The sequence below is a fragment of the Bufo bufo genome, chromosome 7 (assembly GCF_905171765.1).
Source record: "Bufo bufo chromosome 7, aBufBuf1.1, whole genome shotgun sequence".
Classification (NCBI taxonomy): Eukaryota; Metazoa; Chordata; class Amphibia; order Anura; family Bufonidae; genus Bufo; species Bufo bufo.
In genome coordinates this window covers 35,380,643-35,407,578 of record NC_053395.1, presented here as the reverse complement: position 1 = coordinate 35,407,578, position 26,936 = coordinate 35,380,643, and the positions used below count along the sequence as shown (strand labels likewise).

The 26,936-nt window shown below is 47.8% G+C and overlaps 1 protein-coding gene across 3 annotated transcripts; it reads left to right on the top strand.

The window, feature by feature from the left end:
• The first annotated feature begins 364 nt into the window (after nucleotides 1-364).
• MAFK (MAF bZIP transcription factor K) lies at nucleotides 365-26,146 on the top strand. Of its 3 annotated transcripts, none has more exons than XM_040441059.1 (3): nucleotides 365-643; nucleotides 19,891-19,970; nucleotides 24,558-26,146. In XM_040441059.1, the coding sequence occupies exons 2-3, from the start codon at nucleotides 19,935-19,937 to the stop codon at nucleotides 24,990-24,992; spliced, it is 471 nt and encodes a 156-aa protein (XP_040296993.1). In that variant the 5' UTR covers nucleotides 365-643; nucleotides 19,891-19,934; the 3' UTR covers nucleotides 24,993-26,146. The 3 variants fall into 3 exon arrangements, with proteins under 3 accessions (XP_040296993.1, XP_040296994.1, XP_040296992.1); XM_040441060.1 differs by lacking the exon at nucleotides 365-643 and adding an exon at nucleotides 17,729-17,821; XM_040441058.1 differs by lacking the exon at nucleotides 365-643 and adding an exon at nucleotides 17,997-18,304.
• The last annotated feature ends 790 nt before the right edge of the window (nucleotides 26,147-26,936 follow it).

Below are 26,936 nucleotides of genomic sequence, written 5' to 3'. Positions count from 1 at the left end.
CCCGAAGGCTATATCTCTATAGGGAGGACAAGCCGCTCTACTGTCCTGACACGAGCACGTGACCCTTCCCATGACGTCACCCCTGTCTTTCGAATGAATGGATAACGCAGGAGGGGGGAGTGAGGTCGTGGCGACGTCACGATGACGTCAGCTGTGACCGAGAGTTCCCGGAAGTGGAGTGCGTTTCGGCGGAGCTGGCCGTTGTTGTTGTGGTGGCGGCGGTGAGAAGTGTCAGGCGCGCCCCCGGCACCCCTAGCAGGTAAGCTGCCGGCGGGGAGCCCAGTGAGCCGGGACCGAGCGGGCTGGAGTTCCGGTAACTGCGTCTCACTGTCGTGTGTGTGTGAGTGACCGGTGTGAGCGCCGAGTGGTCGGGGTCTCCCAGGCCTCAGGCATGACAGGTGGGGAGTAGGCCTCAGCATGGAGGGGCCATGACAGCGGGCCATGTGCGGTACCGGAGGAGCTGCTCTCCACACAGCGAGGTGCTGACCACAGCTCTGCAGTCTGCTGGAACTACGACTCCTAGCTGACTGCAGCAAACAGCCTGAGCTTGCTGGGTGTTGTAGTTCTTTAACAGCTGGAGAAGGGCATGTTTCAGTGCAGAACACCAGGGGCTTTTCAAATACAAAAAACGTCTGTCAGACAGGTAACAGTATTATACATGTACAGTTTCTGCCCACTTTCAACCTTTTTTCTTAAAATGTCAGAGTAGCCCTTGAAATGTGTGAGCATTAGGGCCTGTTCACACTGGGTTTCCTCTGCGTTCTGCACATGGGTGCCTCCGACCTATGCCCACGCCTAGACATTCACTGGACGATGTTAAAAACCGCCCATCATTGCGCCCTATGCTTTATTTGTGTGTGATGTTTGCGTATGGAGTAGGGGTGCACGGAGGTATACCAGCCTCACCAAGGCCAAGCGGGCAGTCTGGTAAAGGGTGGTCTGCTTCTCCGGACGCTTCTATTGACAGCTGATCCTTATGCAGATTGGCGGGGGTCCGACTCCTGGCACAGAACCGATCAGCCGTTCTGCAGTATCTCCGGTGCTGGAGCTTCACAGGTGGAACCAGTTAAAGGAGTATTCCGGTTAGATTGTTATCCTCTATCCACAGCAGGGGTCAGCAACCTCCGGCACTCCAGGTGTTGTGAAACTACATCTCCCATCATGCACACTTGCTTGGTTGTTCTCTGAACTCTCACAGAAGTGAAAGGAGCATGCTGGGAGTTGTAGTTTCACAACAGCTGGAGTGCCGAAGGTTGCTGATCCCTGGCATAGGGGATAACTATTAGATCGGTGGAGGTCCCACTGATGACGAGAATGGGGGCCCTGCAGCCTGTCAGGCATGCGTGCGGCCGCTCCATTCATTTCTAAGGGATTGAGCGTTGTGCTTGGCAATCTTCGGGACTCCCATAGAAATGAATGGAGCGGCAGATCCCACATCCGTTCCTTTCAGGGGGGGCTGCAAGGGATACGGGACCCCCGTTCTCATGATCGTGGTGGTTCCAGTGGTAGGCCCTCCACCAATCTAATCGTTGTCCCCTATCCTATGGTTATGGTATAACTTAATCTTACTGGAATACCCCTTTAACTGATAGTGGTGCCAGGAGTCTGACCTCTGCCAATCTGTTAGGCCAGAAATCTCAGAAAACCCATTTAAAGGGGTTGACCTGTCTCAGAAATGAATGGCATATCGCTAGGCTATACCATAAATGCCAGATATGAGTGGGCCATACCTCAGAGACCTGCTCCGTGCACACACAGGGAGGTTCGCTTCTTGATCAGTGTAATTTTCTGGAGCAGAGAAGTCTCCTTTAAATAGGTTATCCCATGAAAATCGGACATCATGCAGTACATGACAATGTCCAGAAAACCTAGAACCAGCCCTGTACCTCACATGGATCCAGAGATCTCCCCATTCATTGTTCCAGGTACTCTGCTCGATTTATATCCCGCTAGCAGATCACGGGGGCGTGTCCTTTTAGAGGTAGCGGCAGTTGAAGGATGCAACTGAGCATGTGCATCCACCTCACTGAGCAGTAGAGAGAAATTAGAAAGAGAACAGACAGCAGGTGGCGCTATACAGATAACATCAATTGAATAAGGCCTCATGCACACGACCGTTGTTTTGGTCGGCATCCGAGCCACAGTATTGGCGGCTCGGGTGCGGACCCATTCACTTCAGTGGGGCCGCAAAAGATGCGGACAGCACTCCGTGTGCTGTCCGCATCCGTTGCTCCGTTCCGCGGCCCCGCCAAAAAAATATAACCTGTCCTATTCTTGTCCGCGCTTTGCGGACAAGAATAGGCAGTTATATTAAAGGCTGTCCGTGCCGTTCCGCAACGCCATCTGTGTTTTTTGCGGATCGCAAAACGCACAACCGTCGTGTGCATGTAGCCGAACTCAGTGGCTATAATACATTTTTAATTACGTGCGATTCCGAAACTGTTCAGACCCAGGTGCTGGTTTGAAAACTGTCGAATATTTTTTGTGGGACAATCCCTTTCAATAGAGGAGTAGCAGAGCAATGAAAGCTACGTGCGCCTTTGTAACTAGTATTATTTTTTATTATTATTATTATTATTATTACACCTCCAGTGTATCGAGAATAGAAAGAGAAGCAACACTGCTGATGGTTTTCATTAAAACTATCCTGCTCTTGTGTCTACAGCGGCCATGCAGTCCTGTGTGTCTCCACGGCGACAGTCTGATCGCGCGGTCACGCTACCTTCCATGGTTAACCATTTCTTCTTGGCTTACACTAGACATATTAGTTGGTGACCAAAGAGAACGTGAACGGGGGATCAGACTACACAGGGTTTCTTTGTAGTCTGTTACCATAGAGACATCGCAGCTGTAGACACAAAATGGTAGAACATTTTGTAATGAAGACTTTATTTTTTATTTTGGACGATTCAATAAAAATAAAAAAAATGGTTTTGTAGGTGTACATAGCATCTGTCAGCATCATCAACCTTATTAAACCAGGCATATAACCTGATAGGGTTGATCATGCTGACAAAGACTATAGACCCTGATTATGTATTCCTGTTATCCCATTCCAGAGAAAAGCCGGTTGTTATTGATATGTAAATGAGCTTACCGGAGCACCGAGTGTCCGGGCCCTAGCCCTCGGAGCACTAGGTAGTAACACACCTAAAGCTCTAGTGCCTCCTGATCTTGACACTTGCGCAGTGGATCTGAGCCTGCGCCCTAAAGCAGTGCGCTCCAACTGAGCAGGACGCCAAGACCAGGAGACACGGAACAGGCTCAAGAAGACAGGGCTAGATGGGGAAAGTGTGGGAGGACAAAAGCTGTAGGGGTGTCACTAACTGGTGCTCAGAGGGCTCGGCCCGGGACTCCAGTAATCTCATACATATCGGGAATGGGATAACAGAAATACATAATCAGGGTATCGTTTTTAGGGTCCATTCACACGTCCGTTGTTTCTTTCCTGATCTGTTCCGTTTTTTGCGGAACAGATCTGGACCAGTTCTGTACCCATTCATTTTCAATGGGTCCTGAAAAAAAAATCGGACAGCTCAATGTCTGATTTTTTTTTTTCAGGACCCATTGAAAATGAATGGGTACAGAACTGGTCCAGATCTGTTCCGCAAAAAACGGAACAGATCAGGAAAGAAACAACGGACGTGTGAATGGACCCTCATTTCAGCATGATCATCCCTACCAGGTTATATGCCTGGTTTGATAGGGTTGATCATGCTGACAGCTGCTCTTTAGGCCAGCCATACACAGAATATTTCTCGTGGGAGTAGGAAAGAAGCCTGTACTGGACAGTTCTGCAGGAGACTTGCCTCCCGGATTCTCCACATCCGCTGCTCTGGGGTTGGTATGGGGTCAGTTTGAGTTGGAAGAAAATCTGGGAGCGTATTTTCATTTGGATCATTTCGCTGAGTATCCTGAAGTTTTTGTTGTGGTCGATTTTTTTGGGTTTTCTGTTCTGTTGACCAAGGGATCGGGCACCTGACATCCAAATCTCATCTAATGTCTGCCATCACCTCTCCGCCCTGACTCCCTTGGGCTCCGTTCACATCTCCGTTTGTGGTTCCTGTTCTGGCACAGAGCCGTCTGCCGGATCTCACAGGGCCGGCCATGCTGGTTCTATTCCAGCCGAAACCCAGCGGATCACTGCCGGACTCCATTGCAGTCAGTTGGGATCTGGCAGGCTGCTCTGTGCCGGATTCACAAACAAGGCCTTAGTAATACTATACCAAAGGAATGTAGTATTTCTCTGTATCTGGCGCCGCTTATCTGCGAGACACAAAGTATCAGATTGGTAGCCGTGCAATCTGTAAGGTTGTTTCTCCCGCAGAAGGACTATATTACATATAGGATGATTGAGGATGGTGATCTTGCAGCACAGGGGACCAATTTTTGAGGTTTTGGTTGAACCGATCATTTACGAGTGAGGATTATTATAATAATTGTCACCTGTCAGATCTGGGTCTCACAAGCCCCGCACCCTCTTAATCATTATTACCCCCCCCCCCCCCCCCCCCCAGTCCCACTATTTTTAGGCATTCCATGCCTGACATTTTCTTCGTCATGGGACACTGCGTCCCCCTCACTCGCCCCTCGGCAAGCACTTTGTTGTGGCGGTTAACGGGTTAAAGCGTGCACATTTAATATTAACGGTCGTCCTCCCCGGCAAAGGTGACTAATCAGCATTTTCCTTGTATAAAGGTCGGCGGTGCGAGGTGCGGACACCGGCTGATGACTCAGTTCTCTGCACATAAAGCTTAGTCACACATTTTTGTACCACGCCCATGCTTTTTTGTTTTTTCTTTTCCCCCTTTGGGCTCACAATTCGGTTCCCTGTAGGTGACGTTAAAGGTCACATCATATTTTTTTTTCCTTCCCGTTACTTTACATTTTTTTTACGTTTATGTTTTATCTTTTTGTGGTATGCTGCTGCAAATCCTTCCCCGGTGACACCGCTGTCACAGCCATACGTCCATTAATGCTCCAAGCCCTGTTTCCATGGCAACTAGAACTTTACGATGATCGATCATATACAAAAATAAAAGCGTTAATCCGGCGGCAACAGGTCAGACCTTGTTTTCCGCAGCCCCCGTGGACTCCAGCGTGTGTCCGACGTGACGGTCTACCACCTGTGTCACGGCGTGGACCTCGGGGTTCCTGGAGCGTAAAAGCGCATTGCTGCAGGGTTTATAGCTTCCTCTCGATAGAGGTGCAAATAGGAGATCTAAGTAAGGGTCCATTCGCACGTCCGCAAAATGGGTCCGCATCCGTTCTGCAATTTTTGCGGAACAGATGCGGACCCGTTTATTTTCAATGGGGCTGTAATGTGCTGTCCGCACTTCCGGATCCGCAAAAAAATGGAACATGTCCTATTCTTGTCTGTAATTGCGGACAAAAAATTGCTTTTTCTATGAGAGTGCCGGCGATGTGCAGTCCGTTTTTTGCGGATCGGCAAAACACATACGCACGTGTGAATGGACCCTAATGGACAGTTTATCAAGTGCAATTCCATGTGCCTGTCCTGGTAGTAGTCGTGTGTAAGCTATACCAGGCATGCTCAACCTGCGGCCCTCCAGCTGTTGTAAAACTCCAACAATGCCCTGCTGTAGGCTGTTCGGGCATGCTGGGAGTTGTAGTTTTGCAACAGCTGGAGGGCCGCAGGTTGAGCATGCCTGAGCTATACGGCTGGGCTAGTACTTCGCATTTCTCTGATGTTACCTAAATGCACGTAAGATTGTGAATGTAGTTTTTGTATAGAAGAAAAAAAAACGCGTACTAAAGCCTCATTCAGACGTCAGTGTTTCACGGACATGTGCACGAACCGCACACGTTCCCATTCACTTTAATGTGTGTATTCAGACATCGGTGCTTTTTAGCACGGTCCGTGGGTCAGTGTTTTCAGCACGGATGCACGCTCTATTTCGTCCTTGTTAACGGATCCATCACGTCCATTATAGTCTATGGGTCCGTGAAAACCACGGCTGCAATCCGGGTTGCATCCGTGTTTCACGGATCATTAAGAAGAGATGCTTTGAAAATTATTTTACAGCTGTTCAGTGTCGGCGAAACACGGACAGCAAAAAACGGACACACGGACCCAACACGGATCCTTCACGGACGCATCACTGACCACCTGCTCACGGATTTGAACATGGACGTGTGAATGGGGCTTATTGCCTCTTTCACACATCAGTGTTTTGGTCAATGATTTCCGTCACTGATTTGGAGCCTCCACAGACATAAGGTATAAGGGAAAGATCTGCTCCTGTTCTGTGTTTAGAGCCGCACCTGGTTTTGGCTCAAAATCACTGATGGAAATCACTGACCGGAATAAGGCTGCGCTCATATTTGCACTAAATGTTCCTCTAACGAAGCAGAAAAATGCAGCACTGGATTCGTCATCGGAAGGAAACGTACGGAGCTCATCAGCTTTAATGGGGTCCCTCAGGTTTCCATCCAGGAGCCCAGCATTTTACTGGACGAAACCGCGCAGCGTGCTGCACTTAGAGGGGCCGGCTTCTCTCGGATATTAAAGGGCATCTGTCAGCAGTTTTGTCCCTATGACACTGTCTGACCTGTTACATGTGCGCACGGCAGCTGAAGACATCTGTGTTGGTCCCATGTTCATATTTGCCCGCATTTCTCAGAAAAATTATTATTTATTAATTATTAAAGCGCCATTCATTCCATGGCGCTGTACATATGATAAGGGGTGCACATACATACTACAGACTTACAATCTACAAATTATGTTTTAATATATGCAAATGAGCCTCTAGGAGCAACGGGGACGTTACCATTACACCTAGAGGATCTTGCAGAGAGAGCAGTGTCTCCTAGGTGTAAGGGTACGGGTGCGAACCCATTCATTTCAATAGGGCCACAACAGATGTGGACAGCACACTGTGTGCTGTCCGCCTCTGTAGTCCTGTTCCGCGGCATCACAAAAAAGATAAAACATGTCCTATTCTTGTCCGCAATCAAGGACAGGATAGGCATTTCTATCATAGGGCCGGCCATGTGTGGTCCGCAGAATGCACATGGCCGGTATACGTGTTTAACGGATATGCAATTTCTGGACCACAAAACACTTACAGGCGTCTGAATGGACCCTTATAGAGGAGGTCCTGGTTGTGGGACCCCCTTTTATGACGTCCTTATGCCCTAATATGGCTTATATAGAAGGCCTCCATCAATGAAACACAGCTGACAGCGGCCATAAAAAGGAAAAGCGTGTCGCTCCGCAGTACCCGGAACAGCCTATCGATTTCACCATGTAATGCTTCATTTCCCCTGTGGTGGCGCTGCAATGACATTGAGCACTCGCTGCCAGGTTTCCCTGCAGAATAGAGTCTATCATTAGGGATCCTCGCAGCAGGACACCCTGTGATCCACTTATTTTCAGAGGAGCCCTTCTAGCAGAAAGCAGAGCACCCCTTTACATTGTAACTATTTCAGGTTGGAATATTTAATCGGGTGGAGGGTCTGGGTGTGGAGACCCCAACTGATCGTCTGGCTGCATCTCTTCTGGTTGTGCAGTCTCTACAAGCTGTATTTACAGGAGAGCTGACAAAACGCAGACAGGGCAGAGGTCTCATTTAGGCTTGCTGCCTCATCCTTAAAGGGGTTGTCCGGGTTCAGAGCTGAACCCGGACATACCCATATTTTCACCCAGGCAGCCCCCCTGATGTTAGCATCGGAGCATCTCATGCTCTTTTGTTGGTGGAAGCTTCCGTCCGGAAGTGTGTTCGGTGATGTCACCGGCTCTGATTGGCGTTCTTTAGCGCTGCTCTAGCCATTTGACTGGCTAGGGCAGCGTTAAAGCCCGCCCATCAGTGACGTCACTCAGCTTCCTGGCGGCCCCATGGAGAGCCTGGTTCGTCACCGGATCTCCTGAAAATGCCTTTGCCCTGTGAGATTTAGCGCAGGGCAAAGGAGAGCATCGGAGCATGGACTGCTGTGATGATTAAGTCAGGGGAACGGTCTGGGAGAGAATGGAGGTATGTCCGGGTTCAGCTCTGAACCCGGACAACCCCTTTAAGCCTCATTCACACCTCAGTGTTTTGGTCAGTGATTTCCATCAGTGATTATGAGCCAAAACCAGGACTGGAGCCCGCACAGACATAAGGTATTAGGGAAAGATCTGCTCCTGTTCTGTGTTTAGAGCCGCACCTGGTTTTGGCTCAAAATCACTGATGGAAATGACTGACCGAACACTGAAGTGTGAATGAGGCTTTATAGTGATCATGAAGGAAGGGGGGGGGGGATCAGCTTCCAGTATAAATATTAGACGTGTCGGAAGTCTTATGAAGTTACAGGTAAGTGACTATGGTCGAAATAACTTCAGTCGTCAAACAAACCAAGAAGTGGCTCCAAAAACGTAGCCGTCGGTGTCCGAGGAGGTTCTGGAATTTGTCCAGGAGAGCAGTCTGCATGGATTGTTGTGCTCGTGCTGGCAGGGGAATGCGGCAGCAGTTCTGACCTTTATTCTGTCTGAGCTATTTACAGATAAAGGTGATATAGTTAGTAGCTTAGTTCAAAACACAAGAATAGGCGTTTATTAAGGTTACAGCAACCGCGCAGTCATGTGCCGGCCGCCTTGTGGCACTGAGTATTTAAAGCGAAACCTGTCAGGTGATCTCTTGTATCCTTTAAAAGTAACAGAGTACATCCCGGCAGGAAACCTAGGAGAGCCCTGGCCGTTTTTTACACCGCGTCACAGATCTGGAAGGTGCGGTGCAGAACGGAAGCTCTACGGAGTGCTTCTGTGGGGTTTCTCTCTGTGCCTCTGTACCGCAAAAAAGCAGTGTATGCACAACTTTTTTGCGGTGCAGATGGATCCACGGACCCTTTCAAGTTTACTGGACCAAATCAGGGCGCATCTAGCCTTTCTGCTGTCTGAGGAGAAAACTGAAATGACAATCCACCTCCGCCATGCCAAATTCTCAACTCAACCACCTTCCTCCAGCCTTAAAGCCTCATGCAGACGTCCGTGGAACACGGTACGTGAGATACCGGACTGGCATTGTAGGAGCGCACAGCGTCATTGGTTGCTATGATGCTGTGCGCTCCTACAATGCCAGTCCGGTATCTCGGGGACCGTGTTCCGCGTACGTCTGCATGAGGCTTTACTGTTAAAGGCATACTTGGAAAACATTACATATTGTGCGACAAATGAAAGCACCCCTTTTCCGAGGCCTTTCCGCTGCCCCCTACTTGTCGTTACCTGGTGCTGCCTGAGGCAATCGCCTCGCCTCATTGGCCGTTCACCCCTGCAGGGAAAGTCTGGACAACGGCCGTCTGCAGGAGCCCTCAGAGTGTATAGACTGAAGGCTGTCACTCATCCTGGGTGGGCGGGGTCATCAGGACTCTCACTGGCTCTCCTAGGAGTCCTGCCGGGATCGGCTCTGAGAAATCATATAAACCTAATGTATGCCTGGCAGAGCTCGGCGTCTCCCCCTCTGTCATATACATGACCTTCCTGCCGGCATTTCCCTTTAAGCCAGACTTCTGACTTCTTCTATTTTTCCACACTTACTGCCGGGCGATTTGGCCAAACCAAAAAATAATCTCGCCATTATCAACTTTATTTTTATTTGTCAATCTAGCCATTTGAGAGCTTTGTGTTTTTTTCTTTGCTGTGCAAATTGTATTTTTTAGCGCCACAGTTTTGGGGTACATAAAACATATTGATGACAATAACTTTTATTTCTTTGGTGTGGTAATGAAAAACAGTTCCGTTTTTTGGCACTTTAAATTTACAATGTTCATGGTGCAGCACAAGGCTACTTTCACACTGGCGTTTTGGCTTTCCGTTTGCGAGATCCGTTCAGGGCTCTCACAGGCGGTCCAAAACGGATCAGTTTTGCCCTAATGCTTTCTAAAAGGATAAGGATCCGCTCAGAATGCATCAGTTTGCCTCCGATCAGTTTCCTTTCCGCTCTGGAGGCGGACAACAAAACGCTGCTTGCAGGGTTTTGGTGTCCGTCTGACGTTTTCTCTGGCACAATAGAAAATGGACCCGTTCCCCATTGACTTTCAACGGTGTTCAAGACGTATGGCTATAGAAGACATAATACAACCGGATCCGTCTATGACTGATGCATGCAGTTGTATTATTGTAACGGAAGTGTTTTTGCAGATCCATGACGGATCTGAAAAAAACCGCTAGCGTGAAAGTAGCTTTACTAACAAAGCGGCAGCAACAGAGCTCCAGGGCTTCCTGGAAAAGATGCTGTCACACACCGATGTCACATGAATGTGACTGTCACATAGGAGAGGTGATTTCAACATTTACCTCCCTCTAAATGTTACTCAAGTTGCCAGGGTGTCTTAGTGGGATATCGTAAGTGATTCATACTGTGCTTGACGGGATCCGATCTCATCCGCCTTGTGCTGTGGACAGAGGTAACCGACAGATGAACCCGATGGGCCGCTGTGCCCTTTGCATTGGGCAGTGGATTGTGCTTGCCCAGTCCTTGCATGGTGAAGATAGTAGGTAACGGTACTGGGTGCACCTGGCATAGAGGCCACTGCCTGTGTCTGATGGAAGGGGTCACCCAGGACCCTGCCAAACTCAGTCACTGCCGCATGACTTTGTGCCAGAATTGAAAACGTAAGCCACCCAGATGTAAGCCTGATCTTGCATATATTTCTACGCTCTTATTTGTTTTTGCGTTTCTTTTTCTTTCCTTTTTTTTCTTTCCAGTTGCTTTAGGACAGGGGTGCAGCCCTCAATATCATTCTGTGCGACCCCCCCCAACCATCTGGTGACAGACATGTATGTCTATGTCTTGTGGCTGCTCACATGCATTTTTCATGTATTCTCCCATTAGATGAGAGTCCTGGCATTTATAGTATATACTGTAAGTACAATACGCCATAAATACAATATTTCAGTTGGCAATACCCCTTTAACCTTTATTTTCAGCCCTTGGGATTCCTTCAGTCTGACAGTGTGGCCCCCAACCAGAAAAAGGTTGTGCACCCCTGCTTTAGGACTTGTGCAAACCAACGTGTGCCGGCCGTGCCCGTATTGCCGGCCGCAAACAGCGGGTATGCAATATATGGGCATTGGCCCGTTCACTTCAGTGGGTTCGCCATCCGGGAGATACAGAACGGAAGACCAGGGAAGCACTATGGAACGCTTCCGTGGCATTTCGGAAAAAATAGAACATGCTCTATTTTATTGCGGATCCATTCAAATTGAATAGGGCTGCATCCGTTAGCGCAGGCCACACCGATGGTGCCTGTGCATTGTGGTCCCCAATGGGCGGCACATGTTCGTGTGTATGAGCCCTTATAATATCGGACCGGCTAGTAAATGCTCAGAAAGCTGCCGCTAAAGCAACAAGCCGACATGAAATACATTAGACTTGCTGCGCTACGTAAACGCATTCAATGCATTTTTCTGACCAGGCATTTTTAAGACTGATCAGTCTTACAAATGCCATCGGTTGGCATACGTTTTGCTGGATCCGGCAGGCAGTTCCGGCGACTCTGCCGCAAGTATGAAAGTAACCTAAGGGCACACTTGCGTTGTTTGATTCCGGCAGGCACTTCCGTTGCCTGAACTGCCTGTCTAATCAGGCAAACTGTATGCAAACGCATGGCATTTTTCAGACTGCTCAGGATCCTGATCAGTCTGAAAAATGCATTTCAATACCAGATCCGTTTTTCCAGTGTCATCAGGCAAAACAGATCTATTTTTTATTTTTTAAAGGTATGCGCAGACCGAATACTGGATCCATCAATGCAGCAATTTTAATGCCAGATCCAGCACTAATACATTCCTATGGAAAAAAATGCCGGATCCGGCATTCAGGCAAGTCTTCAGGTTTTTTTCGCCAGAGATAAAACTGTAGCATGCTGCGGTTTATCTTTTGCCTGATCAGTCAAAATGACTGAACTGAAGACATCCTGATGCATCCTGAACGGATTACTCTCCATTCAGAATGCATGGGGATATGCCTGATCAGTTCTTTTCCGGTATAGAGCCCCTAGGAACGGAACTCAGCGCAGGAAAAGAAAACCGCTAGTGTGAAAGTACCCTAAAACCCCAAACATAATGGACAGGCTTTTTAATTTGAAATCAATTTCCACACGGAAAAAATCATTTAGTGTAATCTCATACACTTTGCTGGTACTGTATACACTGCGGTTTTTCCGCACAGGAATCCACATGGAAAAACCACACGTTTTGTGTGCCGTATTGTGGCGTAAAACTTATGGATTCTTCGCCTTTGATTAGTTTATGACTTTGAATATTTTTCTGAACCGTCGGTTGATTTTCCCCCCAAAGTCCTTTAGTATTATATCATCTCTCTTTCCTCTTATGTCTTTCCATTATATTCCAGTGTTTTCCCTTCTATGCCTCTTTACTGCAGCGAGCTTCTCTTTATTGGCCAGGTCCAGCCGTGAGTCAGCGGAGAAGTATGTCCCAGTGCTTCCTCTGGAGCTGTCAGAATTCCTCTGCCGTTTCTTTTTTTCTTTCAACTCTCCTTTTTTTTTTTTCTTTTTTTTATTATTATTACTTTCCTCACTTCACAGAATTTACTGAGGAAGAAACATGAAAGGGTTAAATGGCATTTCCATGCCCAAAAAGACCTCTTCTGTTGTGAAAAAGATTAAAGTCCAGATTAAAGAAAACAATTCTTCTCAACCCCCTCCACGGACCGTGTCTGGCATTGGTGGTCAGCGTCATTCACTTGAAAGGGGATGAGATGCAATACCAGAGACAGCCAGTGGAGAAGAGTGGTGCTGTTTATGGGGGGGGGGGGGTGGGGGGTGATGCCTTTTTCTGCAGTCCCAGGCTAACCCCTATTAGGGTAACTGCACACTATGGTGGTTGCGCGTATTTTTTTCTGAACAGAATATTTTGCAGAAAAACCTCAGCGTAATACAGTACCCGCAGCGTGAAGGAGATTTGCCAAATCTTGTGTACACCTGCCATGATCCGCAGCATGTCGTTGTTTGTGCGGCTGCGCGCCTTATGTATAGTGTTTTCCCCTTAAGCCTCTTGCACACGAATGTTGTGCATCCGTTCTGTGCATTGGGGGCCGCAATTTGCGTCCCCAATGCACGGGCAACGTCTGTGTGGGCGGCCGGGGAGAGAGTCGAGAACCCATTCAACTAGAATAGGTCCGTGATCCGTCCGCACCGAAAAAAAATAGAACAAGTTCTATTTTTTTTTTTGCGGTGCGGAGGCATGGACAGAAACGCCACGTAACACTTTCCATGGGGTTCGATCCGTGCTTCCGTTTCGCATCTCCGTTCGTGTGCATGAGGCCGTAGACTTCAGAAAAAACTCAACGCTGAATTTCCATTACTGAAATTCAGCAGCAGAAGTCCGATCCCGTGTGGCCGTGCCTAACTCCCTCTAAGGCTGGTTCAGACCTGAGCGTATTTGATATGCGCGTTTAAACGCGCGTTTTTGTGCGCATTTTTGCAATAGTAAACGCGCGTGTGACGCGCGTTTTGTGTGATTGACTGCAGTGTCCTATGGCCACAAACGCGCGTCAAAAACGCCCCAAAGAAGCTCAAGAACTTGTTTGAGCGTAGGGGCGTTTTCAGCGCGTTCAAACGCGCTGTAAAACGCTCAAGTGAGAACCAGGGCCATAGGGAAGCTATTGGTTTTCATGTGTTGAGCGTTTTACAGCGCGTTTGAACGCGCTGTAAAACGCTCAAGTGTGAACCCAGCCTAAGGCAGGCATGGCCAACCTGCGGCTCTCCAGCTGTTGCAAAACTACAACTCCCACCATGCTTAGACTGCCTAAAGCTATCAGCCTGCAGCAGGGCATGGTGGGAGTTGTAGTTTTACAACAGCTGGAGAGCCGCAGGTTGGCCATGCCTGCTGTAAGGCCTCTTTCACACAGTCAGTGTTTGGTCAGTGATTTCCATCAGTGATCGGAGCCAAAACAGGTGCAGATCTTTCCATTATACCTTATCTCCGTGAGGCTCCAGTCCTGGTTTTGGCTCATAATCACTGATGGAAATCCCTGACCAAAACGCAGACTGTGTGAAAGCGACCTTCTACTGCCTGCCGTGAACATTGCACAGTTTTGGTCTTTTATTATTAATTTTTTTTCTCTCTTTTACATAATCAGACAGCAAAACCTCTGTATGTCTCTGTATTAGGGCTCGTGCACACCACCATTGTTGGCTTGCACATAGTAGATCCCCATGTATTGCGGCTTGCACATAGCGGATCCGCAATATACACCGGGCACCGGCCCTTTGTGCACCGCATCACGGATGCGGACCCATTCACTTGAATGGGTCCGCAATCAGGAAGGTATGGTGCGGCGCAGAAGCACTACGGAGTTCTTCCGTGGGTTTTCTGTCCATGCCTCCGCACTTTAAAAAAAAAAATATTAAATTGTGCATGCGCATTTTTTTTGCGTTGCGGATCGTGAACCCCATTCAAGTGAATGGATCCTACGGTTGGTGCCCGTGCATTGTGGACCGCAATTTGCGGTCCATAGCACGGGCCCGGCCGGCAGGGCTTGACAAATCCCAGGTCGCCATGGCGATCATGAATTTTGTCCTGGCGCCTGGGTATTTGCCCCTGCTTGAAAATAGGCCCAGCAGCCGGGCGCAGTATCACTTTAAGTTTAGAGTAGACGCGGCGTCATGCAGGAGTCCGCGTCTACTAGTCCCGCCCCAGACTACAGTGAAGAGGACCGCTACTGGCTCAGGCTGTCCTCGTCGTACCGCTCGGGCTCCTCATCGCTGCGGCGCGTCTGCTCCTCCTCAGAACTGTGACTCTGCGACTGCAGGACGAGGTGAGCGGCTTGGGAGATGTCAGATGGAGACGGGGAGGGACGGCGCAGGTAGGAGCCGACCCTTACCTTACACATGAGGGCCGATTCTACATATCTTGAGGTGCCATATACCCTCAGTCTCCCCTGACTCCCCCATATATGTATGAACAGTATGTGCTTTCAGTGGGGGGAGAGAAGAGCCAGTGGTGGTGATCTCCTGAGACCGGCAAATGGATCAACCGCTAATAATGTTTGGGGAGAGTCGTGGAGGTCCCCATAGAACTTGCCCCACTGAAAACACTATGTATGCAGTCCTTTAGCTCTGTGCACCCGAACGATGAGTGGGGGCTGGATCCACAAACTGCATCTGGTATCCTGCGCTCGGCGGAGCCTTGAATGTGGAGGTTATGCAGGTCTCTAGTATGGAGCCTCTTGGCTCCCCACACTGCCAGACAGGCTCCATACGTTCCTGTTTTGAGGACTTTCTGCTTCTGAAAATCAGTTTCCATTCGTTTGATTGGGGGCAGCTGAGCACACGGGTTTCCGCTTGCCCCATTTCAGTTACGGGAAATATTGCAGCAGGTGGGTTATGTTCAGATGTCGGATTTTGAGGCAGTTTTCAGTGTAACTTGGCTGAAGCCACCTGTCATTGTTTCTCAATAGGAGGCTGTGCTGCAGTTTCCATGTGGCGCCGGGTTTTGCTCACGGTTTGTTATGACCCCGCCTAAAATGTACAGGCATCCTCGTTCTTTGGCACTGGTACCTCACAATGGAATTAACCCTATAGCAGATCCGCTAGAATACTGTTATTTTTAGCTCCATTTGATTGGCGCTAAAACCGCGAGCATACTCCCACTGCGGCTTTGTGAGGGGGTCCGTTGCGGAGTGGCAAAATACTTGGCCACGTGAAGCTGGTGGCTCTGCCTCCTATTAATAACGTGGGAGGCGATTTCAGCGCATGTTCGGGGTCCCATTTTTAGCTCAATCTGCGCCCCAAAATCCTTCTTCTGACATGCCCTAATACGCGGGCGGCAAAGTCCTGATGTGTTAGTTATATTAATAAGGTAACACATTCGTATTCCAGCAGAGGGGGTGTCGCATCTCCACGGAAGGAGGCAACGTGCGGCGTTTGTAACTTGGCTGCTGTTACGGCAGCGCAGACAAAACAAAACTGGCAAAAGTTGGAGCATTGATTGGGGAAATACTCATTTTGTCCAGTCATCTTCATCATCGGAAACCGAGCATGATGTCACCCTCTGCAAATAGTTTGGGTGAAAAACCAACGCATTTCCCACAAACATCTGATAGATTTTTCACCATGGAGAAATGTCATAATGTTGTGAACTGGTTTTATGGTGACTGGGGTGCGGTGCTGCCGCTATCCTTCATGGGTCATGTTATTTGGCACAGGGCAGCCACGGGGAGAGGGGGCCCACAAGGAGACGTCACTTATTAGTCCGATGTGACACGTGCAAGTTGATTCACTGATTTTGCGGGTTTATTTTTCATCTACTTTGGCTTCTTAGAAAGTTAATTGGGCGAAAAAATCGAGAGGCAAACGTTTGTGTAAAGATACACATCAGGGTTACTAACCAGAAGGGGTGCAGTGCTTTAAAAAAAATAATAATAATAATCATGGCCACAAAAAGCCAAGTGAAAAAAAATGATCTATTTCATATAAATAATCTGGTGTCACATCATAATATTTTCTTGTTAATGCCCATGTTGTTTGGTTCTAGACTTCTTTTATATGTTATTTTTGTCGCTGAAATATGGCTTTATAAGGTTAAAAAAAAAAACGTCTCCTAACTTTTTTTAGCTGGCTCCTAGATTCCAAGGAAATTTGTCAAGCCCTGCCTTAAAGGGATTGTCCTTTTTCCAGTGGACCCGTAATAAAGAATAGACGATTACTTACCTGACAGATCCCGCGCCGCCATGGCGGTTCTGTCCGGCAGGGCTCTTGTTTTCCCAGCTGCAGAGGTGATGTCACGTTGACAAAATGTGACCGCTGTAGCCAATCACTGTCCGCTTCAGTCACCTCTGAGTCCAGGGATTGGCTGCAGAGGTGACTTGCTGTCAATTTGAACTACTCTGCTGCAGTCGGGAAAAACCTAAGCTGCGGCGCAGGACCCCCTTGGTAAGTCACCATTTATTCTTTATTACAAGTCGATCCCCCCTGGAGGTGGAAGCCGTATAACCCCTTTAAGAGTTCGGATGCAGCGTTCTGGCTCTGTGCAGCTTACAGGTCATACATTATACAGCTATGTGCATAAAACCAAAAAACAAACTTTGCTCACAGACACCAAGTCAGCGTCCAGCAGCGTGACTAGCAGATTGTCCTGGAGGTTGTTTACTGTGCGTCTTGTAAAATTCCCCTAAGCTAGACTGGCATGAAAACGCGCTACGTCCGCTATATAATTCCCCTCCAAAACCTTGCTGGTGCAGAGCCTGGAACCATAGATTTCTCTAGATTTGGCAATGTTCAAATTATTATTTTTTTTTTTCTAACCGCATCATCTTCTTATTCTTAAGCCGTTCCAACTTTTCTTTTCGTTTCCTTGTTTTCCCCACAGAAACGGTTACACCTCCACGCCTCAGGGAATGTTTCATTTTTGTCATTGGGTTTGGATTACGTTTTTTTTCCTATAATAATATTATTTGTTTTTATTCCACTTGGTACTTTTTGTGCAAAAAAAAAAACAAAATACAAAAAATAACATAAATAAATAAATAAACTGCTGCTGCATCAGGCTTCCCATGTGCAGAGTTATAAATACAAATTTAGGAGGGGGGGGGGGACTTTCCTTATGGTACTACTATAGTTTTTTAGCCACAAGCACGTGGGAGTCGGGGGGAGTGTTGGTCTGTCTGTGGGATGCGAGCTCTGCAAAGCCTGTAAACAGCCGATGAGTCACGGCATTGCTATGTCACACCAGCGAGAGGGCCTCCCTCAGTGTGGCTTCCCTTCTGTGCGAGCTGGTGGGGTGTACGCAGGCAATGTCTTTACAGGGAGCAGGGCCTCCTCCAGCATATTTACACTTAAGCACCGCGCTCAGTACCAGGTGAGAACGCAGAGTCCGGCATGGCTGGATTTGCGTTATTATTATTATTATTATTATTATTATTATTATATTTCTTTATTTCCCCCATTTTTTGATAATAGAGCGTGAGGAGGACACGAGTAGTAGAGTCGCAGGCCTGACGCTTGCGTAATCTTTTAATACATTTTATTCACTTATATAGCGCTTTACAGAATATTGCTGCTCACTGTCCATCTATTTGTATGTCCTCCCCACGCTCCAAACTCCATGCAGATGTCGTCCTTGGTCAGGACCCCAGTGCCGACCACAGGAGCCGCCAATTTATAACATCCAGACCCTCCAGTGATGCTAGTTAGTAACAGCCAGGTATGGCGCAAGGAAACTTTTTTTTATTTTTTTTATGGAGGTTTTTAAAAAGTTGTTTTGTTTTTATCTTGGTATGCTGGGGCAATGCATTGCACATGATTGGAATGGACGGAGATAGCAGATCGTACTTTTTTCAAGGTTGTGTGTTTTTACTATAGAAGTTAAGGGCTCATGCACATGAACGTATTTTCTTTCTATGTCCGTTACGTTACTTTTTTTTGTTTTTTTTTGCGAAACCGTTCATTTCAATGGGTCCGCAAAAGTTACTCGTCCGTGTGGCCCGTTCCGCAAAAATTAGAACATGTCCTATTATTGTCCGCATCACGGACAAGGAATGCACTCGGTACGTCATTGGTATTTTTTGGCGGACCGCAAATTACCTACTGTCCTGTGCATGAGCCTAAACATTGATTATCAAATCTATTGCAAGAGCGCATTGGCCCTATCAAAAAGAAGGATGGCGCTCCTTTTTTTTTGGAAGCTTCAATCTCAAGTGGTTTCCCTTTTCTGGTAAGTGCAGGATGGCCAGCGCCTTATCCGACCCCTCCCCTGTCTAGGGCGAATATCTGAAAGAGATTGCTTCGATGAGATATCTTCCCTCCCGGTAGAATGAGACGCGATAGAAATAGTCCTCCTTCTTCATTAAAGCGTGCGCTGTTGGTTGTGACCTCTTCCTTTCACTACGAGATATCGCCGGGCAGCCAACTGCGAGCGTCGTGTGAGTTAGTAATGACTTTCTTCATTCCCTTTTTTATTTTTTTTTACGGTTTCTTTTATGAATTTCTGAAGCCTATCATGACCAAGGCGAGTGAAACGAGCTGTACCTTGCTCCAGGCTAATCCTTTTGGCTTAAACTAGTGACAAAAAAAGTCATCATTATAGGGGTGTTAATAATATTGAAATAAGACGTCATAGGCCACTTTTTTTCCCCCCACGCTCCTTTCCAGTTTTTGAGCCGTCTTGATCTAATTCCTACAACGGTGAGCGCCCAGGATGCCTTGCTTTTATCTTTCCAGCGGTTCTCTTCCCAACACGTCCTCCTCCAGCGCCATCAATGAGACGGTTCGCTCTTTTTTTCTTTTTCTGCCGTCTTTGTTGGACTTGCCCTTGAGTCATCTGCACACTTGGACTTTTATGTTTTTTTTTTTTTTTTCCCCCTTCTTCATCGTCGTTTGTCTCCATGGTTACAGTCTCCAAGTTGGCTGTTTTTTCATGGTTTCCATGGCAACCATCCTTGGGAAATCTGTAGTGTCTCAGCCACATTTTCTTTTCATCAATGATTTAAATGCCGGGGTTTGTAATAAGCAGTGCGTGATTTTTATTTTATTTTTTTGTCATATCGTGTGGAGGCACGAATCCGGTTCCGGTGCCGTTTTATTTGATTGCCAGGAGGGAGGCTCCCGACCTCTGATTCTGCGCTCTCTCCGGATGGCCCCTGCACCGAGCAGCTGCTGGTTTTAATATGTGCTTACTGGTCAGATTTACTAGATCTCCCAACACCTCTCTAGATACCGTTTAGGTTCCTTGACATTTGCTAAAAGTTATTGTTTTGGGTGATCCACTTCCTTGTATACCTCCATGGTAAGGCCGTTTGTAAGGGATCTTGTGGGTTGTTGTTTGTTTTAGTTTTTTATCTATATTACATGAATTATGAATATATGCACATTAAGTAGAGTGAAGATTTTTATAATGCTTTTAAGTATTTTTACATTTTTCTTTTTTAGCTGCTTTTTCTGCACCGTTCTGTCCTGGTGATTGTTTACAGGTTATGACGACTAATCTCAAACCAAACAAGGCATTAAAGGTAAGAAACTCCCCATTTTATTTTTTCATTTACCGTATTTTTTCACCCTATAAGACATACTGGCCCATAAGACGCACCTAGGTTTTAGAGGAGGAAAAAAAATTTTTTCATTAGACCTCAGGTCAGACCACCTATGACCTCAGATCAGACCCCAATGTGAATGACCCCCCCCCCCCCCCAATCAGACCTCAGATAAGAGCCCCATTGTCTCTCATATCAGCCCCCATGCCACAGAGCATATAAAATAAAAAATCCACTTACAAAGGTCGCAATTAACGCCTGTACAAGCCTGTTCTCCCTGAAAAAGTCTAAGGCATACCAATGCGCCTTAGACTTTTTCCCCCACAGTCGTGAGCGCTGTGAACGGCACGGGCAGCGCAGCGATGCTGCCTGTGCCTCAAATAACCAATAGCAAAGCTCCTTACAGCAAGGAGCTTTGTTATTGGTTTGTATAGGCGCACGCCGGAGCTTTACAGGTCCTGCAGCAGGGGAAGCCGGCGGGAGCTGGAAGGAGGAGGGGCTGGCTCCGGGGTGGCTGTTGTAAGGAGAGTGGGGCGCGCTGTCTGAGGACCCCAGGAAACATGACGGGGTCGCTGGAGAGGTAAGGAGCCGCGGACTCATATGACTGGTCTGAGAGAAGAGCTGCCCCCAGGCATGTGTTGCCCCCGGGTAGAGGGGGGTGGGAGAGTTGTCGTCCTGTCCACCTTGCCATCACCCCATAACTAGCACCCCCCTCCGGCTGCAGGATAATGAGGAGCGTAGTCTCTAGGTGTGCAGAATAGGTATGATGAGGACATGACCTACAGAAATACAAGAAGGGGAGACAGAAAATCTAACAGGATTCACCCCACTAGTGACCCTGCTCCCACCTTCTGCTGTCACCCCACTAGTGACCCTGCTCCCACCTTCTGCTGTCACCCCACTAGTGACCCTGCTCCCACCTTCTGCTGTCACCCCACTAGTGACCCTGCTCCCCCCTCCTCCTGTCACCCCACTAGTGACCCTGCTCCCCCTCCTCCTGTCACCCCACTAGTGACTTTGCTTCCCCCCTCCTCTTGTCACCCCACTAGTGACTTTGCTTCCCCCCTCCTCTTGTCACCCCACTAGTGACTTTGCTTCCCCCCTCCTCCTGTCACCCCACTAGTGACTTTGCTTCCCCCCTCCTCCTGTCACCCCACTAGTGACTTTGCTTCCCCCCCTCCTCCTGTCACCCCCACTAGTGACTTTGCTTCCCCCCTCCTCCTGTCACCCCACTAGTGACTTTGCTTCCCCCTCCTCCTGTCACTCCACTAGTGACTTTTCTTCCCCCCTCCTCCTGTCACCCCACTAGTGACTTTGCTTCCCCCCCTCCTCCTGTCACCCCACTAGTGACTTTGCTTCCCCCCCTTCTCCTGTCACCCCACTAGTGACTTTGCTTCCCCCCCTCCTCCTGTCACCCCACTAGTGACTTTGCTTCCCCCCTTCTCCTGTCACCCCACTAGTGACTTTGCTTCCCCCCTCCTCCTGTCACCCCACTAGTGACTTTGCTTCCCCCCTTCTCCTGTCACCCCACTAGTGACTTTGCTTCCCCCCTCCTCCTGTCACCCCACTAGTGACTTTGCTTCCCCCCCCCTCCTGTCACCCCACTAGTGACTTTGCTTCCCCCCTTCTCCTGTCACCCCACTAGTGACTTTGCTTCTCCCCCTCCTCCTGTCACACCACTAGTGACTTTGCTTCCCCCCTCCTCCTGTCACCCCACAGGGAAGAAACTGAACAGACTCTACCAACTATGATGGGATCCGTTAGTTTCTGTACGGGATCCTTTCTTTTTACCGGACAACAAAGTGCCGCATGCAAGGCTTTTTTTGTGTGGTCTTCCGACATAATCTGAAATAGAGGCTCCAAACGCAGATTTGAACAAGTGTAGGCCTACGTATTATGTATTTGAACTACCGTAACTTTCGTACTCCTCCTCGGGTAAAAATACTCCTTAAAAATGGTCAGAGAAGTATTTTTACTCTTCTGCAAAAAACGTAGTGCGACCTCTATCCACTTACCTCTCCTGCTCCGGACGCCGACGCTCCTCTACTCAAGCGCGATCTACTTCCTCCTACCGTTGGCTGTGCTGTGACATCTGACGCTCACAGGGCGCCCTCTCACTGTGCGCAGCCACAGCACAGGACCAGGAAGCGGTGAGTACAGAGCCTTCACCGCTTCCCGGTCCTCCGGTACTAATGAGTGTTTCCATAATGGAAGCGCTCATTAGTATTTGCCCCATTAGACCCTGGGGCATTTTCACCTCTATGTTGGTCCCATGTTCATATGTGCCCTCATTGCTGAGAAAAATGAAGTTGTAATATATGCAAATGAGCCTCTAGGAGCAACGGGGGCGTTACCATTACACCTAGAGGCTCTGTTATCTCCAACTGCTGCACTCTTTACACTTTGACAGGGCTGGGTGTGAGGACGTTATCACACCTGGTCTTGTCAAAGTGCAGAGGGCATCAGTTGTAGAGAAAGCAGAGCCTCTAGGTGTAATGGTAACGCCCCCGTTGCTCCTAGAGGATCATTTGCATATAATAAAACATCCCTTTTCTCAGCAGTGCGGGCACATATGAACATGGGACCAACACGGATGCCTTCCAGCTGCCAAGTGCATATGCAACAGGTCAGCCAGTGTCATAGGGACAAAACTGCTGACAGATACCTTTTAAGAGAAACCTTGAAGCAAACATCAGTGTGTTTTTATGGTCCTCCCCCAAAGTATGAGTTCATTGATCTGGATAGATGTACATGTCTATCCAAAATAGCCATAAGCGATTACCTAGCATTTGATGATGAACCATCAGCCATACATTCATTATCATTTTGGTGAACCTCTTCTGTTATAAGCATAATGGGCTTTGGCTTTGGTCAATTACAGCATTAGGCTTTTGAATACAATAGGTCGCACTAATGCTAGGAGGACTGTGTTCACATTAGTCAGGGTTTCCAGTATTTTTTTTTTAAAAGCAAGAAGAGCAGTCTGCAGTGCTGTTCTCAAATCCCTAATGGAAACCTGGCTGACCCCTTATCAGTCAGAGGGGTTCGTAATCCTTCCTCTGTGTCCACTTAAAAATAGCCGTGGCTTGGCCATCCTGGAACGAGGACTCTACTGCAGGGGTCGGCAACCTGTGGCCCTCCAGCTGTTATGCAACGACAACTCCCAGCATGCATACTTGCCCTGCTCTTCAGAACTCTCGTAAAAATAAATGGAGCATGCTGGGAATTGTAGTTTCACAACAGCCGGAGTGCTGCAGGTTGCCCACCCCGTGATCAGCGCCTAAGGGCCGGGCCTGGGCATGACATAGCCGTGATCTATATGACCAGATAATGTTCTGGAATAAGTACTGCCACCCAAGCCAACTATAGATGACATCTCCTAGCGCGTCCTTTGTGGATGTGGATACCACACATTGTTTATGGCCCACTTATCCGTACAAGTGGTCATTATGAGCCACAGCAGCCATAGCGCCGTACTTCATGTATAGACTACATAGAGCAAACAGACCATTCTCTGCTGTGAGCGCCGTTCCTGACTTCATATTGTCAAGACACAGCTATATGTTGCAATCAACATGCATTTCTTTGCTGCGATTTGTGCAAGATTGCAGCAAAAATGTAAAAATGCCATTTTGACGCCTCCTTATTTATATCAAACCGTATAATGCCAGGTCTATAAAATGTTAAAGGGGTTTATGGGATTGTTGCGGTACCAGAAAAGAGGTGGACCCCCCCCCGTTCTCATCCCATCTAAACCAGCCGCTACGTGATGATGGGTGCTGATGGCCTCCTGCTCCATCACCCAGGGGTCGTTTTTAGGTTGGCACCATCACCTGCAGCACCTCTGGTTCAACTCTAGTTAAAATAGTTTCTCTTTGTGGTCTTCCCTAGACATCTCTATTTGCAACAGCCGCCATAAATTATCTGACGTGCCATCGGCTTAGGGTCCAGTCTCCGTGTAGGAAATTCCACAGTTTTTTATTGTTTAGTGATATTTTTATAGGCAACGTTTTTTTGCTTTTGGCAGCTGAAGTAGAAGCTATAGAGAACCTGGTTCATGTTTTGTCATTTTCTGTTTCTTTTTTTTTCCCTTAATCTGGAAACGGCTAAAAATGCTAAATTTGCTTCACGTCAATTGCCACAACCTATGCCGTGAACTTTGTCTTTTACATGGAGCGATCCGCATCGTTAATCGTGATGGAAGTTCCCGTCTCACCAAATATTTTGTGGGCTGATTCATTCGTAAAGGGGAAATCTGGTTAATATTTAAATGTTTTTTTCCAGGACTCTTTAGTATAGGTCATCAGTATCAGATTGGTGGTGGTCTGACTCCCAGCACCCCCACCAGTCAGCCGTTTAAAGGGGCCCTGGCGCACAGCGTCCTGTTCAATATACTATATTGTAGAGCGGCTAATAGGATGAAAATACTTTCAAAGCTTCTTCATCTATCCCTAGATGCTTCAAAACAATAAAAAGGTGGAACCGGCTTATAATCGATGATCGCTTACCTATGTAATGTGGTAAATGTCTCTGGGCCACTGTAGTAACCTGTCGCCTTTCTTCCAGGTAAAGAAGGAGGCGGGAGAGAACGCCCCAGTATTAAGCGACGATGAGCTTGTGTCAATGTCTGTGCGGGAGCTAAACCAGCACCTCCGAGGTCTCTCAAAAGAGGATATCATCCGCCTAAAGCAACGTAGGCGCACACTGAAAAACCGCGGCTACGCTGCCAGCTGCCGAGTAAAGCGCGTCACCCAAAAAGAGGAGCTCGAGAGACAGCGCGTGGAGTTGCAGCAAGAAGTGGACAAGCTGGCGCGAGAGAACTCCAGCATGAAGCTTGAGCTGGATGCTCTACGGTCCAAGTACGAAGCCCTCCAGACCTTCGCCCGCACAGTCGCCAGGGGCCCCATCACCCCGACCAAGGTTGCCACCACCAGCGTCATCACCATTGTGAAGTCTGCCGACTTGTCCTCGGCGTCCATACCGTTCTCCGCAGCGTCCTAGTATCCAGAAAAGCGAGCGGTGGAGAGAACTAGATGCCTGTTCTGAGAGGGACATTATGGGACTCGCTTAATATCGTTTCTCAGTTCCTTCCCGGCCTATTCAGATGTTAGGCATTGCCTTTGATTCCGTACCCCACCCCGACATGACGCATAGAGGTTACACGCAGGTTCACAACACTATGGCCTTGTCGTAGTTGTACCAGGGAATATGTCTCGTTGCGTTGGATGAGGTTCCTTAATTTCATTCTCAATAGGACTTTATGTTTAAATTATGGATCTTCTCGGACCCTTCATAAACATCACTTTAGGAAAGTGACAGGGGCTTCTTTTTTTTTTTTTTGTATTTATTTTTGTTAAATTTTTTTTTAAGACATTTTTTGTTTATTTTCTGGGTAACCAGAAATGAAAGCAGAATATCAATATGTAATAATTTATATGTTGCCGACGTCATGTCCTTGTGAGGATTGTGGTCAGCGCCTGTGGAGTTGTCGCTTGTCGTTCTCCGGTGGGATGTTTTATTTAATTTTTTCCATTTTTTTTAATGGCCTTTGTAAAGAATCTCAGGATTTCCTTAAATATTGAAATGTACCAAGGTGGCATCCACGTGTTTGTAATAATTTCCGTCCTCACAAATCCTTCACAGCTGGTGATGACGTAAAACCATTGTAGAGCGCAATTTTTCTACTCTGTGTGTTTTTTGTTTTGTTTTTATTTCTTTTGTTTGTAGATTGATCTTCGTGATTCACACTGATGCATTTGTAATCCCGCAGCCATTGGGCAAAGTGACGGGCTGAGGTAGACTGGCTTGCTACCCACTGTTTTGTATTGGCTGGCCGATCCAGTCATATTCGATTTCCAGCGAATGCCGTACATTCTGCTGGAAACGTTGCGGCTCCCCAAATAGTAGTATTGTTGATGGCTTAAAGGAACCACCAGATAAATTGTTACCACGCTATATGCCTAGGGCAGGGCCCGAGGAGGTGGCGCAGCATGACTTTTCTATGTAATGTTCTTTGTGTCGCGCTACGCCTCCTTATTCCCTGCACTAGGCACAGCGCGGTCTGTTGTGCTCGGAGGGCTCCTTTATTAGTGTTGTGATATTGCAGTGGTTGAACGTTACAGCTGGTAATGATTTTGTGCTATGAAGGTGTGACGGTGCTGCCACGCTTTCTTTTTTTTTGGGTTGGGGGGGGGTGGCTGATTTTGGTCCCTTGTTTTTTGTTTTTTTTTTTAGTTAAAAAACAAAACCAAAAACGCCAGTACAAAAAGACACGGGGGAGATGTATTAAGACCAGCCTGTGCTAACCCCTGAGCAGCCGGAGGAGGCATTTCATTTAGGCCTCATGCTCACGACAGTATGTATTTTGCGGTCCGCAAAAAATACGGATGACGTCCGTGTGCATTCCGTATTTTGCGGAACGGAACAGCTGGCCCCTAATAGAACAGTCATATCCTTGTCCGTAATCCGGACAATAATAGGACATGTTCTATCTTTTTGCGGAACGGAAATACGGAATGCACACAGAGTAACTTCATTTTTTTTTTTGCGGACCCATTGAAATGAATCGTTCCGTATATGGTCCGCAAAGAAAACGGAAGTTACTCTGTGTGCATTCCGTATGTCCATATTTCCGTTCCGTATTTAAATGAATGGTTCCATATATGGTCCGCAAAAAAAAACGGAATGGACACAGAAAGAAAATACATTCGTGTGCATGAGGCCTTCTGATGAGGCGCACGCTTTGTCATTAAAGGGATTATCCAGGAACAGCCGCCCTCACTGAAGCTCTTGTGAGTGCAGCCGACTCCCGGGAGCTTTCCAAGGACAGCGCCGAGGATAGGTGATCAGTAGGGATGAGCGAACTTGTGTTTTCAAGTTCGGCATACAAGGTTTGAGTTATCTAACTTATGATCCGTGGTAGCGGAATCCATGACTGAATTCTTA